General features: G+C 41.3%; 1 protein-coding gene across 1 annotated transcript in view; it reads right to left on the reverse strand.

Annotated features, from left to right (window-relative positions):
• Positions 1-9,564: 9,564 nt before the first annotated feature.
• The window catches only part of CA12 (carbonic anhydrase 12), a 30,517-nt gene continuing 19,847 nt past the window's right edge, over positions 9,565-20,234 (reverse strand). Inside the window, exons 9-10 of the mRNA XM_013957085.1 lie at positions 10,648-10,732; positions 9,565-9,646 (exon numbers count right to left, since the gene is read on the reverse strand). Coding sequence (XP_013812539.1) covers positions 9,565-9,646; positions 10,648-10,732 — 167 coding nt within the window. The remainder of the gene's footprint in view (positions 9,647-10,647; positions 10,733-20,234) is intronic.

Genomic DNA, 20,234 nt, shown 5'->3' on the forward strand with positions numbered 1-20,234 from the left:
CTATATATGTTAACATTAATTGCTAGATACCTTTGTAATTAGCTGTTGTTGCCACAGCTTAAAAAGCATTTGGCTTTCCTAGGAAAACATTTGAGTCAGTAGTATGTACAGTGACTATTAAATTTATATTGCATATGCTTCCCAAAACATTATAAAGTACTAAAAACTACAAATACATAGTTTTGTAGAAAAATAACCCTTGAGTTAATACTTGGCTTTCAATTCCTTTTTCCATAATAAGTGTTCCAGAATTCATGTTTATTTTTACATTTCCTTTTGCTATTGTTTCCAAATTTGAATGCCTGGTATTGTGAGGAAGTAAAAGAAGTAACAACCTTCCTGACTTCATTTTCTGATCATTAGTCACTAGATGGTGCCATTTGACTTCTTTGGAATTACAAATAGTTTGTCCTGCATGCTATTTTTAATAGAAGTTGTTAATTATGTTTTAAAAGGAAACAAAAGAATTAGATTTTGGGGGTTCTTTTGGGGGGACTCAGCTAATGTGAATTATGATATGAGTTACTTCAGTTGAGTTATAGCAGTTTTCATCCACTGATAATTGCTCTATAGTTCTCTTTGACTGTACGAACAATTTTAAAGAACAGGGTTAACAGTGGCTCATTTATGTATGCAGCTCTAGTCGTAGGGTACCACAGAAATAACTTTGCACAATGTAATGCAAAGGGCTAAAAGCTGACCTGGAAACTTTTGCTTCATAGTTTCACATTAAAAAGCTATATGGTAATTTAGTCTATTGTTACAACTCGTGCTGGTTAAGAATTGGGTATAAGTTGTGGGTATTATCTTCAAGTTTAGCTAATTACTTTTCTGTTTATTTGGTCATAAATAGGGTTGCAAAATCAATTTTGCAAAATGGTTTTGATACTTTTTTTAATAGGTCAAGCAGAGAGCAAAATAAAACTTAACATTTACATGACTTCTTTTCATCAATAAAATTACTTATTTTGAATGATGTAAGGCAGCCTGATATTCAGCTGTTGATTTGCTGGCCAACAGTCATCTTTGAGTGAGAAACAATATCATGAAAGTGTAGCTGTCACATTGTGGTGGAAAGTTTTTCTTTTTATATGAGTGGCCAAGGTGCAATGAGTTAGGTTAGTAACAGAAAACCTTTATAGGTTTCAGAAAAGGTAGTAAATAAATAAGTTGTCCAAAGCTATGCAGTAAGGGAGTTACAGTTGTAGGTTATAATGTGAGCAGGCCTTGAGTGTCCAGGAGGGTCGAGAAGGGCTTGTAATGTGATTAAACAACCTAAAACTGGCACCACCAAAACATGTAACTGGTTAGGTGAGCGCCTTGCTGCCCCGAGGCTTTCAAGGCACCATCGCTTTGTTACTTCTGATTTATTTTAAGAGCCTTGCACATAATAGACGTTCACGCTAAAGAGGCAGACGCTCGAGCGTATCGGGCGTTTGAGCCGTGGCGGTGGCAGCCCGCGCCACTCCCGGCACCTCGTGCTGTGCAGCCTGCGAGCCGTCCCGCCATCCCGGCCGCTTCCGTGGAGTCCGGAAGGTGAACGTGGTGGGAAGTCTCGTGTGTGCCTTGCAAAGTCTTCTGGTTGCTTTCGTTGGGCTTAATCAAAGCGTGGTGAATTTGAGATCTGTCTGTAAATGTTTACTCGTTGAGTAGGCTGCCAGACCTGGTACAAGGAGTCAGGTTCTGCTTTCCTTTAATGTTTCTGATTATCTGGCATTTTCCAAATGTAGAACATATAAATATGGCCTAAAGAGGTCTGTGGGGCAGATTATGTCCCCACTTTACATTTTCTAGCAATGTAGAAAAATGTTGGTCTTTTTTAAAATAGAAGGAAAACCAAGGCAAGTAAAATGAAGTGAGAGTGTTATTAAGATTTAAATATTCTCTGCAGGTTATTAATAGAAACCTCACAGTGTCTTTTGAATTTTTATGTCCCAAGCTATATTCATGGTAAAAAAATAAACCACAGTTAAGTCATATGCTGAATTTTTAAAATATATTCAACGCATAAAAATAAATGTTTACAATTTTCTTCTGGAATTGTATAAAATTTTATTACTTAAAAAATTATTTTAATTATTTCATGAAATATAATACTTGTAAAATATCTTCAGTTATGTCTGGAAAAGCACGGGCAGCACGAGATGTGCGAGAGAGATGGTGCGTCGCTGCAGGGGAAGGTGATGGGGCGGCAGGCATGAGAGGCTGGCTGCTGGGAGAGCTGCAGAACGGCTGGGTGTTTTTTACCTTGCCAGCACGGGGCTGAGGGTTTGGACCTGCTGTTAGCACATTCCTGCTGCCGGTGCTGGCAGTTACCAAAACTGGCACGCAGCCCCGTGTGGGAAGAGGGCTGGCTGTATAAGAAATGGCGTTTTCCCCATTGCCTGTTTCAACACCTGGACGAGGGGACCGCTGCCACGATTCCCAGCCTGCATGCAATGTCTTTGCAAAAAATGGAGAAAGTAGTATCTGTTTGTACCCTATTTATTTGCTTTGTTTTTTTTGACAAACGCTGCTTTGCTGACTGTGCTACTCTCAGTTTACCCCCAATATCTTTGAAACCCTTTGGCCGATTTCCACAAGTCTGGCAAAGAGGTAAAGTCCGTACAAGTTTAGCGAGCGGCCGGGAGCGAAGCGCGGCGGTGCAGAGTCCCCGCTGAGGGAGCAGCGGTGTCGTGTCCGGCCGCCCGCGGCCGGCGGCTAATTAGCGCCCACGTGTTGAGCAGCGACCCGAGGAGCGCATCGCTCCAGAGCAGCCCTGTCTGCTGCTGCCTCCTCCGCTCCGGAGGGGGAAGAGAAGACCTGGGGGGACCCGAAACCCCCTGAGGAGGAGGAGGTGATGAAGTCAGAGCTAATACGGGCTTGGAAGAAGCTGGGGAGACTTGCAAGTGCTGTGGTAGAGAAGCCAGGAGGGCGAAGGGGTGGAAGGTGAGAGGGGGAGCTGGAGTTACCTCAGCGGAGGCATTCAGGCTCAAATTGGAACAACCTACCCAAATATTTCAAGAACAGAAGGGGTAAATCCACAGTAAGCCTTGCAACAGATGCAATAACAAAATGACTCCGTTTCCTTCAGTGTCTTAGCCAAAGTTAGGAGATTTATTTTTTTTAACGCTTCTATATTTAATAGGCTTTTTCAGATTCTAATATTTCCTTTAGAGGACAATAACTTCTAGGTGAAAATATTAAAAGTAATCCTTTTGTGTGTGTGTGTGTGTGTGTGCATTAGATACGAAACATATAGAACTCAATGCTTCCTGGTCAAATTTTGAAATAAACTTAGTTTTGCAAAGTGTGTTGTTCCTCTTTGCTGTTCACATAGTGAAGGAAATGTGAAAATAAAATGATTTTTGTTGTGGGCCCAGTGTACATAAGTTTTAGTAGGATAATCTGACTGACTACCAGTTGAAACAAAGTTGTGTCATGTTGACTTCAAAATTTGTTATGTAAGCTACGATAAGAAGCTGTGAAGTAAGTTCTCATTTCTGAAGAAAAAAAGACAAACAGGTAGCTGCTAGTTTGATAACCTCTTCCTGGGGGGCTAAATGTCTCTGTGGGGCAGGAAGCGCGCAGGCCCTGCGGCACCTCTGTGGTGAGATTCCTCTTTGCTCGCAGGAAATTAACACTCGAGTTTGGACCTGAGGTTGTGTAACCGCATTATAGGTACACCCTAACACAAAGAAATGGGTTTCCCTCTATCACAAGGAAATGGAGGAGGGCTCTCCACCCCTTGTGGCGTCTGGCTGCTCAGTAACGGTTTTCTTACTTCTATTCTGGCTTCAGTTATTTAGGCTTGATTTCTGCTATTGGAATCTCCAAAGTGGCTAATTCCGTTTAAAAGGAAGGAGTGAACTGCAATTTTTATAAGTCGATTTGATTTATTACAATAGTATGTTAACTACATCTGTGTTTCTGATTATGTCTGACTTTCTGTACGTCTGCAATGTTGTGCACGTGAGAATGACAAACAAATATCCTGGAAAGTATTAAAAAATGATAGTGGCTAAGGAACCAAGAAAACATGCAATTCTAGACTTTTTTAGCTCCGGGACCATTGGCAGTATAAATGGAGAATATAGTAGTAACAAAAAAAGACAATAATTTTGATGTGCTTGCATTTTCAAAGGCAATATGGATTTCTTAGGAGCACTTCATGCAATTAGAGTTACAAGTGGGAGTAGCAGGACAATGATTTGTATGAATCCCTCTTCATTTTGTTCTTTTTATTTTTTAAAGAAATAGGTCTAAAGGAGATACTTTTTGCCTAATGTATAATATGCTTTCTTTACTGACAACGTGAGACGTTCCCTCACAGGAAGCATATATTACTTGCCTCAAGTATTTACATGTGTTTTACAGATGCCAAGGATGCTGCACACGAAAGAGAGCAATTGATCAGTGTTTCTAATTAGCTGCACTGAGGATAAAATATTAATAAAAATGTTACTCTTCTAGGAGAAAGAAGAGAAACTAAAGCAACAACATTAAAAGATTTATTATCTGTTCTTGTCTGTAAGCACCTGTATTCAAAGAGTAAACAATATTCCCCTTAGCACACAAATGCTACTTTTTGAGTAATTTCAAACATTTCAATAAGATGATCTTTAAATGCTTATTTATGTGAAAGAAAAATACTGTGAAAATCAATATATTTGGCTGTATGCTCCTAAATTACGTGTATAACAAATTAATAAGTTATTTCTCCTTTCACTCAAAAGCTTCCTTTATTTTTGCAGGCTGATGGGGGAGGAATCTAAAACCTACATATTCATCTACCAGAGTTTGGTGCACAGAATCTTATACCCCGTGCAGAGCTAGAGCCATAGTGTATATATGCTATAAAATTACACTACACTGCTATCATTTTTGACAATTAAAGTGAAATCGATTTTGAAATTAGCTTTCCTGTGATAATTTGTCACTGTCAGATTCGTTCATAATAATTAGCACCTAAGGTTCATATCAGCACAGATCATACCCATATAAGCCAAGAACATGCTTTTTGAATAGCTGATGTGTTTTAAATAGTTTAAATGGTTTTAAATAGTTAAACCATGAAGATTGCAAGGGATGAAAATTAGAGGGGATTGGGACTGATACAGATACCAAGGAAAGGAGGTGACATAACTTGCTATTTATTGAAGGTTATTGGCAATGTTGGTTTGAATCAAGACTGTAGAAATGTTAATCTCTAAGGCAGATGTTCTCTTATGGGTTTAGCTGTGCTTGTAGAAGAAATTACCAATTTAGCAAACACCTGTTGCTTAATCTAATGTGGCTTGTTTTTGATGTAACAGGTAAAGGTCAGCTGGCTATTATTGGAAAAGCAACCTCTATCAAGGGATGCTGCTGAGCTGCTGAGATCAGGCTGATGGGCAAGAACCTCTACTATCAACACAGCTGCTTGGAGAAGGCACATCTGTCCACATGTTTAAAGCCCTGTCACTCCAGGTTGATGTTGTTCTATTGTTTTCATAATCTTTGTTTCCTGTCTGGATTTTGGAATGCTGAGAAGCACTTAGGGTGTAATATAACTATGGGTTTTACACTCATCTGAGAAGATTATCTTGATGCAAAGAGCAAAAAGGTTCCACTGAGGCTGCTAGGTATGAACTGGAGGTATGGAAACTTTAAATACTGCTGTGCCTCTACAATGAAGGGAATAAGAATTTTTTAAAATATTTTTTAATTTGAAATTTGAATTAATTTTTGAAGACTATTCTGCAATTTTTTTTCTGGTTTTACCAGATGGGAAAAAAAAATTTATGGTAGTGGTTTTTAGGGTTTTTTTTGTTAGTTTGATTTTAAGGGATAAGCGAGAAACAATAATTAGATTTCTGACACTGGTACGCTTACCTTCTCACATGGTGACTTTTAAATAACACCATTTTGAAGACTCAGGATGCTTTACAACCCAAGGCCATCTATATTTGATGAGGAACCAAGGGCAGACAGTGACATGATAGTTCCAGGCCCTATAGCCAGTCAGTACAGATCTGGCTATCGAATAGTTCACAGCCTGTCCATAGGATGTAGTGGTTGCCTCTTATTTTCTCTACAATCGGATAAACATGTGGTAGAGATTTTTTTTATTTGATTATTAAGCATTATCTGTTCTAACAACAGAAAAGAACTAATGCATGACTTCTAAACGGTTGAGATGTCAGATGGCATTTTAAATACCAAGTGGCTGCTACTGGACAAACACTTTCATAATAACCATCTTAGCATACGGCAGAAGTCTTGCAGATTTGATTTTTAAAAGATACAACTTAATTGGCGGCTAAGATAGCCACTGTTTGCAAAGAGGGTAATAATGGTTGTTTTCTTACATGATATAATGTGAAAAATCATGGAACTTTTAGATGCATGATATTTTCATGTCTGAAAGAGGAACAGCCAACTTCAGGCCAAATACAGGTTGGGAAAATACAGTAAATCCAGCCTTGGGGCTCTTTGCATCAGTTAGAAAATTATGTGATCTTGTGATCCAAATAGTGTTATAAATTCTATCAATCAACTCAGTTTCATTTAAAAAGTAATGATAGATTAATTTTGTATGCCAGACAGTGTTTAGACCAAAATCTGTCCTGCATTCTTAAGGTTCCAGGTTCATCTTTGAAGTCATTTTTGTGGGCAGTTTGTGCATCATCTTTTCTGGCTCAAGATGGAGCGGGAGCAAGCTACAGACGCAGCAGCCCTGCAAGTCCTGGTTCAGGTGTCTGAGTGACGCTCGCAGGCGCTGCAGCTGCAGTGATATGACTGGCACAGTTACAGCCCCGTCTTCCACGGCCTCTCCTCTCCCCGCCGGGGAGGTTGCTGTCCCCGCGCCAGGGACAGCAGAGCGGGCGCTGTGCTGCGCGCAGCTGGCGTGTTTGACAAGCCGCTGAACACGTCTGCAAGCGGGGCAGGGGCGCACGGTGACGCGCCCCCTCATCCTGCCGCAGCCCCAGGGCTCGGGGCCTTTGCTGTGACCTGCCCCCCAGCGGTATTTTCAGTCCGAAGGTTTCACCCTGCGGCCCGAATTCTCTGGCTGCCTGGGAGAGTCCCAGGATCTGGGATGTCTTCTGGGGAGCAAGGCTGAGGCTCAGCACAGTGAGGGAGGATGCTTCGAGCAGCTGGGGGCGAGGGAAGGAGCAGAATGAGGCAAAAAGTAAGCAGTGTTTTAGGTGAGGGTTCAGCAGACGTGGGAGGGACACAGGTGTTAAGCAGTGCTACCTGCTACTCTCCAGGCCTGTAGATACTCTAAGGCAGGGAGCAAATGGGGCCACAGGTGCATACTTCAGTTAAATGCCAGGGCTGTTAGTGAGATAGAGAACTGCTTGTTTGTACAACCAATTCGTAACACGTCCAGCAGCACGCAGGTGACCTGTGGTATTGCTGAACCTGCATTTGCAGCTTAAACCATACGAATGGTTTGCATCTCAGCGTGGCTAATGAAGTTCAGTTTTTGAAAAGGAATGAATTAGTTGAAATACATGTGCCAGAAATGGATTTAGCTTTGTACACTGAAAGGTTATTTGCTGCAGCGTATCATATTCCATGGATACATATGGTCTTTGTTTTGTCAGTATTAAGGTTTGTACATACATGGAAACATCTGTACAAACCTGTGCACTCAGTGAAGCTCATCACGATTCATTGTTGACAGGGAGGCCGGTTTTGTTCTCACAGGTTGGAAAATAAAGTCAATTACTGGTGTACAGGCCCGTGTACTTTTAAAACTGGCTTAGGCCTTGCCTGACGTGCGTCAGTTGAGTTTATGCAAAACATAATTTGAAACTGTGTTTTTGTTGTCCAGCTTACATGAGAGAGAACTGAGATTGGATTTAGTTGCTGCAGCCCAAATGGCTGCACAGCCAAGAGCTGCCAAAGCTGGTTAGTTTTGTTACCGGCAGAAACTCCCACCTCTCACTGGGCCATATGCATGTGCTGGAGCCATTTTCACCATGCTTCATGTAAGAGGCCAGTGTCAGTTTGGAAATTGCCATTCTATGTTATCCAGACATTTCTGATTAGTAATTTGTGGGGAAGGGGAGGGTATTTGCTGGTGGCTCATCCTTCTGCTTCAAGAACCTCTCAGCTGCAGCTTTACTTTTTTTCTTCACTGAATCTAATCCATATTTTGGATGTCAGTTCAATTACACTGAAAAATTTTCATCATTATTTAGTTGCATGCTGAAATCTAAAGGAGAAAACACATGTAATCACAATTTATTTATTTATTTAAAATCACAAATATGACGGTGTTGCTACTGAGGGAGCACATAAATATGAATGGAAAGTGGATCTAAGTGTAAAATTCAGATTGGAATTTCCTCAGTAGCCGGTGTGTACTGGCACTCAGACTTGGAATTATCTTAGGTGGGTCCCTGCCTTGAATCACGTCCTGCATGTCTGCTCAAGTGCAGGCATTTCCGTGCCTCCCTTCAGATGTCCAGTTCCGGAGGGATTCTGTATAGGTGCAGTACTGAACCGGCTAACCCTGTTCTTCCTCAAGGCAGTAGCACATTTCACATTGTCTTCAGTGGAGGCAGTTAGGTTCTTGCTTTCAAAAATGCATAATGAGATTCAGAGTATCTAGTTTATGAGATTTGAAGTGACAATTTTAATTACCTTCTAATAATTGAATTACTGAATCCAGAGAACTAAATCAGCAACCTCTACTGTATAATTGCATTTATAATATATGCTGTAAAATCAATCAAGATTTAATGATTAAATAGAAATTAGTCTGCTTAAAAGTAGCAGCAACTGCCTTATCTCAACATCACTCGTGCACACTACAAATAAGATCAGGATAATAAGACATAATGAAAGACTGACAAGATGCCTCCGTAATTCCCGTGCCAGGCCAGCAGACATACGGTCATTCTGATGACTGACCTCCATAACAGATTTGTGAGGCTGTATAATGACTGGAAAGAGGGTCATTCCTCAAGCAGTAGATCTGTGTTTTCAGCACTGAGTCTTTGTGCTGAACCCCTTTAACAGTCCATGCGGATCTCTCTGCATTTACACTTGCCTTTTCCTCTAATATTTCCAACTGTTGCAAACTCAGTGGTGGATGTGATACCATCATTTGCTGTGATTTAAAACACTGTATCAGCTGACCAGCCTGGTTCAAATCTTGATCTGACAATAACTCAGATACACATTGCCCTTTACCTTGTCTATATTCATGATGTTGTTCCTGGGTTATCCTCCCTGTATTTAGTAGGGAAGAGTGCTTGTAGCTTGATGAATGTCTCCAGCTTTGAATACTTGTGGGAAAATCGGTGCTAAACAAACCATAAAATTGGAGTTTAGTATTAACTGTAAAATCAATTAAAAGACCCAGCAGACGGCCAACATGAAAAGAACGTGGGGAGGAATTTACTCTCAGGAGTATTCACGGATCGTATCTCCCCAAAAACCAGAGAACAAGAGCTACAAAAATGTTTTGGCTGTTAGTTTTTTTGAAAAGTCTTGAGATTTATCATTAGCCAGGAACATGAGACCTGTTTGCCAATGCAAAATTCTGTCAGTGCTATTAGTGAAAAGGGGCTTTTTTGACAAAGAAGGATCTCATATTTCGGAGGTATCTTCTTCCTCCTTGTCCCTGCCTGGCTTGTAGATGACTCCTGTATTGTCTTCTCCCTTTTTGCAGCTAAAACAAAACAATTGTATTAAGATATTTGAAATTGCAATGAAGGAAAAGCACCATTGGTTATTTAAAATGTCTGTTATGCATGCATGAGGTGTTTTTTTCTCTGTACCGGTAAAACTGTCACAGTAGATTACTGTTACAAATATTTCAGGAAAACACATTCTGTGCAACAAAGTTGATGCTGATTGTGAAGGGATATGAGCATGCTGTAGGAAAGTTAGTTGTCTTAGTCTTTTTTCCAGAATGTGACTTTGATGGAAACAGTCTGGCTAAATTATCTCTGTCAGTACGTATTTCTTTCCCTTAAATGATGTGACCTTTGGAAGGGGTTTTCTCTAAAAATTCATTCCCCTCTTGTTTGACTTATTGTTCTAGGAAAAAATGAAAGAATTCAAAGAGCAATTAAAAGCAGCAACTCTAGCAAAAAGACCAGGAAAAAGAACAAATGGCAATTGAGTGCTGGAAAAATCAGGTAAGTCTGTTATCTAGCCAGCCTGCTTGTCCCATGTAGTCTGGAAAGGGACACTCATTTCCTAGCTTTTGCTTGTGGAAGTAGTTGGTAGCTAAAGTGTTTTTGTCTTCTCTGGGTAGTCACATACTCTTGCCTATTTCTTGTCATTGTATGTTTTAAGGTTTTACATGAACGTCGTTAAAGTAATTATTTTTAAGTTCAAAGCAACGAGGGGGCTACTGTTCTTAAATGGCAGAAGGGTGGCCATTGTGGCACAAAAGTCACAGCAAATAGAGACCTTTCAGCCATGTAAATGTATTTTGCTGGCAATGAAATAGGATTAGTTTGGAGTATATGATACAGGAGAAATAGCATCTACCATGGCAAAAACAAATCAAAGCTTGTAGGGAGAGATCATATCTCCCCTAAAAGATCCACCATTTCCACTGGAAAAAATGCTGAAGGTTTCAGGCACACAAGCACTTCCTTGTGTCAGAACAAGGATTTGGTTTGGCTTCTCCTTCTGTGACATGACAACAAGATGTCTTACCTTTTCCTCTTGAATAGCCAAAAGGCTACTGCAAGAATGATGACAACTCCCACAATGCAGGCTATCACAACAGAAACAACAACACCTAGGAGAAGATGGAAAATATACAAAACAGTTCATTTAATTTACTTGAGAGGAGAAGATTGGTCTCTAGTCAGTCATAACATTTTAGTCCTGCTTCTGCCATGTATGAAGGCCCTTCAGTGGATAGCTTTGCCCAGATAAATACTGGAAGATCCTAATCCCACAACCGGATCCGCAGTTTACAATTTTGTGAATTTAGAGCTCCGCTGAAGTCACCAAGCCATCATTCAGGCAAAGTCATGGCAGATCAGAAACTGCTTGTATGCTATAATATGTAAGAGAGCATAACCAAAATTCAGCAACTAAGTCTGGGCAAATGAAGATGTCAAGTTTGATGCCTGTTGTTTTTTTCATGGCAGAACAACATCACTGATGGGTGGCACCTAAAGAGTGGTGTGCTTTGTCTTTGAGAACAGTGCTTGAAAGAGGCAAGGAAGGTAAGAATGAATTCAAGATATCAAGATAAACAATTGAGTGATCTCATCTTTGCATTGAGGTGTTAAGCATTAGCATTATAATACCATCTTTAGTAACGATCTTCAGATACATTCTTGGCAGTGAAAGTATTTTTACTTATTTTGGCCTTCCCAAAGAGCCTGAAGGTGGGCACTCTTTTCTTAGCTGCATTTTCCTAATTCATTTACACACAGTTTATTAAATTTTATCAAATGACTGTCTCTGAACATTATCAGAACCCTTTCAGAGTGAAGCATATTAAGCTGCTCACAGGTTTCATGTATTCCATTTAAATATTTTCTCTTATTAAATAAGCTGTGGAGAAAACAGAAGTGCAAAGCCTGGAGCTTAACCTTGTCCCACTGGTTGCTTTATTAAGTCCAAGTAAATGGAAACTTGTCATGCATGAATTTTAAGAAAAACTGTGTTATAGGAAGAAAAGGGGAGTTTCAGTAAAGTAAAGGAGTTTCCAATGGACATCAAAACATAACACAAGTAGAAAGAGCTTGTGATTTAAAGAAGAAGGGTAGGGGCAAGGTTAAAGTTCAGGCCTTAAATTTCTGTTTGATGAGAACAAGAATCAGCATAGTTCTGTTCAGCATAGTCCTGTAATCAAAACTAGGCACCAGTTTCCATGTAACTTGCGGGCATTGGAAAGTATGAATATTGTAATGAATTTCAGCTGCATGTGAAGGTGCTTTTATTGGAATATTTGGCAGGCAAAATACAATATAAACATGTTTGAGTTTTGCTGAGTAATCCTTTAACGTTTGAGACATTTTGAAATGTAGTACTTGTTAATAGTTAACATGAATTTAGATTTTATTTATCAGTATCGAAACGCAGATGGCCAAAGGCTTCAGTCATTTACATTCCATGTACAAAGCACAGCTCAAGGGCCCCGTCTTGCGGCTTCTACACTCAGCTGGAGATGGCAGCCCTTAACCTTGACACTGAAAGTCAGGAAAGTTGCTCTGAAGACCTGCTTTGGTAGGGGCCTGGAGCCTGCACAGCAGGATTTGTTTCACAAATCTCTGTGGTTGCCTGGCCCAATACATGGCTGTGTGTATGGCCTCTCCTTCCTTTCCGAATAAGCACACGCTGCTCCTGCCTGCACGCAGCCGGCTCCATCCGGCTGCGTGCTTGCAGCCGACTACCAGGTGCGCTTTAATTGTGCTTTGGCAGGAACCTTTCTTCTTTGAGGTGAGGGGCTGCACCTGTGAGGGGCCTTTGTGACTGTGGCAGGTGGAATGTGCCTGAATGCTGCTTGGGAGATTACAGGCATGATGAATACCTTTTTTGACACGGATAGAACATTTTGCTATGGTTCACTGATAGAGTCAATGAGCTTTTGTAATTAAATGTACTTAGCCTGAATGGGGTTTCTATTAAAGTAGCACTGAGCAATGCCTTCCGTAGCCATAGAGACAAGTTCTTGGGTGAGAACTGCAGGATGGGCAAAAATCCACACAATTCAGCTCCAGTAAGTCATGCCAGCTTTAAAGATACATTGGAAATGCTTTTATAGCTGGTGTCACCTCTGTATGGGAGCCAAATGATGTGGCTTAATAGAGGGAGAGCCAAATATTATTCTTGGCTTTGGCACCGCTTCACAGAAACAATTTTGAGAAAGTCACATCTGGGTCAAATTTTCCCCCATAGATAGAAATAATAATGCTTATACTATTCCTGTGAAGTGTTTAGCGATCCCTGGATGAAAAGCGTACTGTCAGATTTTCAATTACTGGGATCATGGATTGTAACTCAATACCATTTAACTATTGAATGTGATTTACAGAGAGAAGGTAGACAGGTGCTGAAAGGTCAGGTTACTACACAGATGGAAAACTGCATTTCTCATTTCTGCATGACCATGATTCAGATCAGAAAAATCACTGGTGCATAGATGCTGTTAGCAAACCAGCAACATACACATGGTCAGTCCAGCAGGTATTGGATCTTGATTTGAAAGGGGAGAAAAAGTGAAAGATCACTAGGATTCCATGGAGAACCAATCTTAAAGACAGAGAAGCTGCTCACTCCAGAACTGCTTCTCTTACTTCAGTAACTGTTTCTGCATTGGCATTGCTATAGTAAATTATTTGTATATGGATTTAAGGCAGAGGAGCCCTGCTGTCTCAGAAACCTGGCAGTTGTACTGAAAATCGTGAATCTCATGCTACTTAAAATCATTGTACATGGTTTGACTAAAGCAGAGATTTGAAGAGAATCACTAAAATAGCCATTCTGGAGCCAACTAGTCTAGTCAGTGTTCAAGAATGGAAGTTCGAGAAGAAAGTCATAACCCTCTTCCTGGTCATACAAGAATGTGCTATGGGGGAAGGATATTTCTAGTTGACCGATCGACAAAAGCATGAAGCAGTAGGAAGTATACTGATGTGCCTTTCAGTCTTCCTGGAAGCACCCCAGTTGAAGTAACTTTGGAGGAAGAATAGCTTAAAGTGGCAAGAATTTGTGTTCTACCTCCAAGAAAACATCAAGTAAACCTGCCTAGGAATAAGGAAAATGAACTAAGTACTTCCAGGCCACCTACGTGGGGCCTCTGTTGAGGCGCCTCAGCATTCTCGGCACTCTCTCAGCTTCCTGTGCTGCCATTATCTAGATTCTCCTGAGAACTGCCAAAGAAACAAATACATGCCTTCAAAAATGGACATAAGTAGGGCAGGATTCTTGATATTAATATAATGGAGATCTTGAGTTTACAGAATCACAGAATCACTGAGGTTGGAAGGGACCTCTGGAGATCATCTAGTCCAACCCCTCCGCTCAAGCAGGGTCACCTAGAGCACATTGCACAGGATTGCATCCAGGCGCATTTTGAATATCTCCAGAGAAGGAGACTCCACCACCTCACGGGGCAACCTGTTCCAGTGCTCTGTCACCCTCACAGTGAAGAAGTTTTTCCTCATGTTCAGACGGAACTGTCTGTGTTTCAGTTTGTGCCCATTGCCTCGCGTCCTGTCGCTCGGCACCACTGAAAAGAGTCTGGCCCCATCCTCTCGACACCCTCCCTTCAGATACTTGTACACATTGATAAGATCTCCTCTCAGCCTTCTCTTCTCCAAACTAAACAGGCCAAGCTCTCTCAGCCTTTCCTCATGAGAGAGATGCTCCAGTCCCCTAATCATCTTTGTGGCCCTTCGCTGGACTTGCTCCAGTAGTGCCACATCCCTCTTGTACTGGGGAGCCCAGAACTGGACGCAGTACTCCAGATGGGGCCTCACCAGGGCTGAGTAGAGGGGGAGAATCACCTCCCTCGACCTGCTGGCAACACTCTTCCTGATGCAGCCCAGGATACCATTGGCCTTCTTGGCCACAAGGGCACATTGCTGCCTCATACTTAACTTGGTGTCCACCAGCACTCCCAGGTCCTTCTCAGCAGAGCTGCTTTCCAGCAGGTCAACCCCCAACCTGTACTGCTGCATGGGGTTATTCCTCCCCAGGTGCAGGACCCTGCACTTCCCTTTGTTGAATTTCATGAGGTTCCTCTCCGCCCACCTCTCCAGCCTGTCCAAGTCTCTTTGAATGGCAGCACAGCCCTCTGGCGTATCGGCCACTCCTCCCAGTTTTGTATCGTCAGCAAACTTGCTGAGGGTGCACTCTGTGCCTTCATCCAGGTCATTGATGAAGAAGTTGAACAAGACTGGACCCAGGACTGACCCCTGGGGGACACCGCTAGCTACAGGCCTCCAACTAGACTCTGTGCCACTGAGCACAACCCTCTGAGCTCTGCCATTCAGCCAGTTCTCAATCCACCTCACTGTCCACTCATCTAACCCACACTTCCTGAGCTTGTCTATGAGGATGCTATGGGAGACAGTGTCAAAAGCCTTGCTGAAGTCTAGGTAGACAACATCCACTGCTCTCCCCTCATCTACCCAGCCAGTCATTCCATCATAGAAGGCTATCAGATTGGTTAGGCATGATTTCCCCTTGGTGAAGCCATGCTGACTACTCCTGATCACCTTCTTTTCCTCCACATGCGTGGAGATGGCTTCCAGGATGAGCTGCTCCATCACCTTTCCAGGGATGGAGGTGAGGCTGACTGGCCTGTAGTTCCCTGGGTCCTCCTTCTTGCCCTTTTTAAAGACTGGGGTGACATTGGCTTTCTTCCAGTCCTCGGGCACCTCTCCTGTTCTCCATGACCTTTCAAAGATGATGGAGAGTGGCTTAGCAATAATGTCCGCCAGCTCCCTCAGCACTCGTGGGTGCATCCCATCAGGGCCCATGGATTTGTGGGTGTCAAGTTTGCTTAAATGATCTCTAACCCACTCCTCCTCCACCAAGGGAAAGTCTTCCTTCCTCCAGACTTTCTCTCTTGCCTCCAGGCTCTGGGGTTCCTGAGGGCTGGCCTGAGCAGTAAAGACTGAAGCAAAGAAGGCATTCAGTAACTCTGCCTTCTCTGCATCCTTCGTCACCAGGGCACCCACCCCATTCAGCAAAGGGCCCACATTTTCCCTAGTCTTCCTCTTGCTGCTGATGTATTTGAAGAAGCCCTTCTTGTTGTCCTTGACATCTCTAGCCAGATTTAATTCCAAACGGGCCTTAGCCTTCCTCGTCGCATCCCTGCATACTCTGACAACATTCCTATATTCCTCCCAAGTGGCCTGCCTTATGACTTTTTTTCTTTTACAAAAAAAGGCCTCTCATACTCTAGTTCTTTCCCTGTTTCACCATTTGTTCATCTTTTACTTTACTCAGAATATTTTTGCACAACTAATACCAGTTTGTATATTACTCACGTGGCTATTAAGGATTGTTAATGATGATTTGGTAAACTGACTGGTAATTTTCTCATCTATTTTGGTTAGACTCCACCTTTTATTATGGGTGTAGTTCTCATTTAAAAATGATATTATATTGAGACATTGTTTTATAACCATCATACTCTGCAAGTGGTGGCATGGGGACTTGGTAAGAAGCACAAAAATAGGTTAGGATATTACGACTATGGCTTTTTCATAGTATACAATGAGAAATCAAAGTGCAGAACTAGCAAAATCCTAAATGTGACCTGTGTATGCCTTGTATGTGAATTTTATATATTGTATATATTCAAATGATTGCTTACTGCAGAGAACTACATGTGAACAGACATTACTCATGCATAGCAGAAAGGTAACTGTGATCTATCAGAAAGGACAAGATCTCATTTTTCATTAACACATGCGCTGGTGCAAACTAACACAAGTTTGGTACCCAAATGTACTCTCTCTCTTTTGTTCTAGAAAAGAAGTAAATTTAATATTATGTTCTAGTCAGACCTTGAAACTTGGTTCCAAACAATGAACAAAGAAAAATGAGAAAAGAGATAATTGATCAGAATAGCTTTTCTCTCAGCAGTAATTCAAGATTAGGAATGATAGCTTTAAATAGATGAAAGATGAAACCAGGGTGAACTACCTTAGACTTAGATATTTAGCTGTCTGCTGCTATAATGGGAACATCATCAACAAGATGATAAGATACATTTGGCAGCAAATAAATAAAAAGACAAAATGGAAACAATGACAATGAAAGCAGAAGAATATTCCAGATAAACAGCTCTGTGGAGAAGGACCTGGGAGTGCTGGTGGACACCAAGTTAAGCATGAGGCAGCAATGTGCCCTTGTGGCCAAGAAGGCCAATGGTATCCTGGGCTGCATCAGGAAGAGTGTTGCCAGCAGGTCAAGGGAGGTGATCCTCCCCCTCTACTCAGCCCTGGTGAGGCCACATCTGGAGTACTGTGTCCAGTTCTGGGCTCCCCAGTACAAGAGAGACATGGAGCTACTGGAGCAAGTCCAGCGAAGGGCTGCAAAGATGATTAGGGGACTGGAGCATCTCTCTCATGAGGAAAGGCTGAGAGAGCTTGGCCTGTTTAGTTTGGAGAAGAGAAGGCTGAGAGGAGATCTTATCAACGTGTACAAGTATCTGAAGGGAGGGTGTCAAGGGGATGGGACCAGACTCTTTTCAGTGGTGCCCAGCGACTGGACAAGAGGCAACGGGCACAAACTGAAACACAGACAGTTCCATCTGAACATGAGGAAAAACTTCTTCACTGTGAGGGTGACAGAGCACTGGCACAGGTTGCCCAGAGAGGTGGTGGAGTCTCCTTCTCTGGAGATTTTCAAAACCCTCCTGGACGCGATCCTGTGCAATGTGCTCTAGGTGACCCTGCTTGAGCGGAGGGGTTGGACTAGATGATCTCCAGAGGTCCCTTCCAACCTCAGCGATTCTGTGATTCTGTAAACACAAAAAGCCTTTCTATGCTTCCTGTAACTACAGGAAGTAATTAGCAGAAGATTAGCATCAAAAAGAAGTGACTTAATGCAGATGCTTTAGTGTAGGTTTCTGAATACACAAAAGCAATAAATTTCACCTGAAAAAATATTATCCTGGAATATCAGAGTTAAAACAGAGATTAAAAAAACCACCTTATATTTACATACAAACTAATAACCATCTATGCACATGTAGCTGAAGCTCAAATCTAGTATATGAATTCCTTGTAGTATGTTTAAGCACAGCCCACAAAAACAGTGCAAAATGGATTTTAGTTTGCAGTTTGTTTTCAGGGCAGTATTTACATGTAATGGTGCCTTAACAGTTACAGTGTAAACCTCTCATATGTGCTTGAAAGACCTCGGTGCCTTTGATTTTAGAAAGCTTAAAACGAAAGTGATGAATAGTAAAGGCCAAATATTCACTTCTTGTCCCTCGATTTGAAGTTGGTTGTCCTTCATATCATTTTGGATATCCAGACAGCTATTTGTATATATAATTGAGTAGTTGAGTCTCTGCTACTCCATGTGAACCATGTGAACGTTCTCAGATTTTAGCCCAGACAGTCAAAGTCAAATGTTAGCAAGGCAAAACTGAAAATATAACATAATAGATTTTCTTGTTTAGCTCTTAGTATTAGCAATAATACTGAGTGTGAGCTTTCCATAAAACATTGCACTTAAAAATTCACTAGCTATATCAGAAAACACCTGTTGTGCAGCTGTACTGAGAATTAACATTTCACGTGTGAAATCCTGGACGCAACTGAAGTTGATAGCATAGTTGACGTCACTAAAACCAGGATTTTATTGTTTCTATTTAACAACCTCAAGAAAGTGGGTTGAAAAAACTGTGTGTACCTTAAAGGGATAAGTGAACTTAGGAGTCTAGTTTTTGGATTTTGGTTTTGATTTTTTAGGAAAATTTCTTTTCCATAAAAAAAAGTTGAAAGTAAATGTAAGTACTGCAACTTGCTTCATAGCTTCCCTGCAACATTTTGGTGACTTTATACATAGTACTAAGTAAATACAACTTTTTTTCTTTTCACTCTGGGAAAAATTCTCAAAAGCAAAACAAAACTACAGAAGTGAAAATTGCAGAACTGATCATGCATGTGGTACTGTAAGGTAAATGAAGACACAATCTTCTCCATTGATAGGAAACCTCAGTGCTGAGTATAGTTGGCAAAGCATCCTGACAAATAGCACTATATTTATAGTGGCAGAATCCCTTTAAGAATATCCTGGCTCAGCTTGCAGAGTTGCCAGCTGACCAAGGTTATGGCTGATAGGAAGCTCCAATGTGAAATGCTCAGAGCTGCTGTCATGCCAGAGATGAGCTTGGCTCTTGGATCTACTGAGAAGAGAAGAGAAGATACTGTCTCTCAGGCATCAGAGTCCGCTGAGGGGAGGCAGGGGTAATTTTGGCCAAAAGAGAAGAATTTAACTTGGGTTTTCTAGGTGAAAGGTTCTGCCTATAACTTTTGATTCTCTTTTAGTCTGCAGTGGAATTAGCTGGATGAATACATGAAGAAGAGATAAAAATGTACAGGAGAAAATGTAGAGAAATGTAAAGAGTACAATCATAGCTAATGTGGATGCTTACAGTGCTCTGCATTGCAGTCTCAACAGGCTTCCTAGGCTTGAGGACTTTCACTTTGGAGGCTGGAATGAACACATTCCTACCTTCCCCAGTGAGGATGGGAGATGAAAGCTACTTAGCCATTTGTGGTACAAATGGCCTGAATTAATTCTCTAACTCATGGTGTACTTGAAATTTCAACCTGTGTCTGGCTGAGAGAGAGGTAGACATTGCTAACCTTCATCAGAAGAGAACCAGAACATGGAAATTAAGCACCAAGAATTTGTGGTGCTTGAAATACCAATGTGGGCACTTCTGATTGTAAGAAGAGGGAGGGTATGGAGTACTTCAAAGACTGAGGATGGTAAAAGTGTACCCTGCTGTCATGGACAGGCTAAAGACATTTTCCCCTATGTGGTATCATTTTGAATATAACATAGAGTTGGCTTTGGAACTCCTCTTTTTTTCCTAATGTGAGCAAAATATAGTACTCAAATTATCGCTTATACCTCTGTTTATTTATAAATATTTTGACTTATTGCAAAAATACAACATATAATAGAGAATGACACTTAGTGCCTTAATTATCTCAAAGTAAACAAAAGCCCCAACTGTTTTTCTCTGAAGAGGCTTGTGAAGTTTGCCTTAGAGAAAATTTAGCCATCTTAATTTTTTACAGGTTCTGTGAAATGATAAATCAGGCCATACTTTTTTTTTTTGGAGGGGGGGGGGCTGGTGGGAGTTGGTGTAAATGTGTTGACTTCAGTGATAAACTTGCCTTAGTGTTTTGGGGAATGCTTGAATCTGTCTTTTTGAATCCTATTATTTTTGAAATATAAAGCTAAGTGTCTACTACATAGTGAAATACAAACATTACCTGAAATATTTCAGGTATGCTAAGTCTGTTTAGAGCATTTTTGGAGCTCTTACATTGTGTCTGTTATTTTATCTTTGCTGTTGGTGGTGGTGGTGGTGGTGGTGGAATTCAACCGTCTTGGTAAAATTTCAGTGTTTTGCAATTGTTAGAATGAATGCTGTTTCCAAAGCTACCTACTTGCCATTGGCCGAGACTCTCCAGCCTAGTCTTTGCACTCACTTACTGCAGAGCTTGGGTTAGCGCGAGTTGCTTATCATGTGCATTTGTTTTGCAGTTTCCCTTTCTCCCCAAAGACCGGAAATTAAG

This window comes from Apteryx mantelli, chromosome 15 (assembly GCF_036417845.1).
Source record: "Apteryx mantelli isolate bAptMan1 chromosome 15, bAptMan1.hap1, whole genome shotgun sequence".
NCBI classification, from domain to species: Eukaryota; Metazoa; Chordata; class Aves; order Apterygiformes; family Apterygidae; genus Apteryx; species Apteryx mantelli.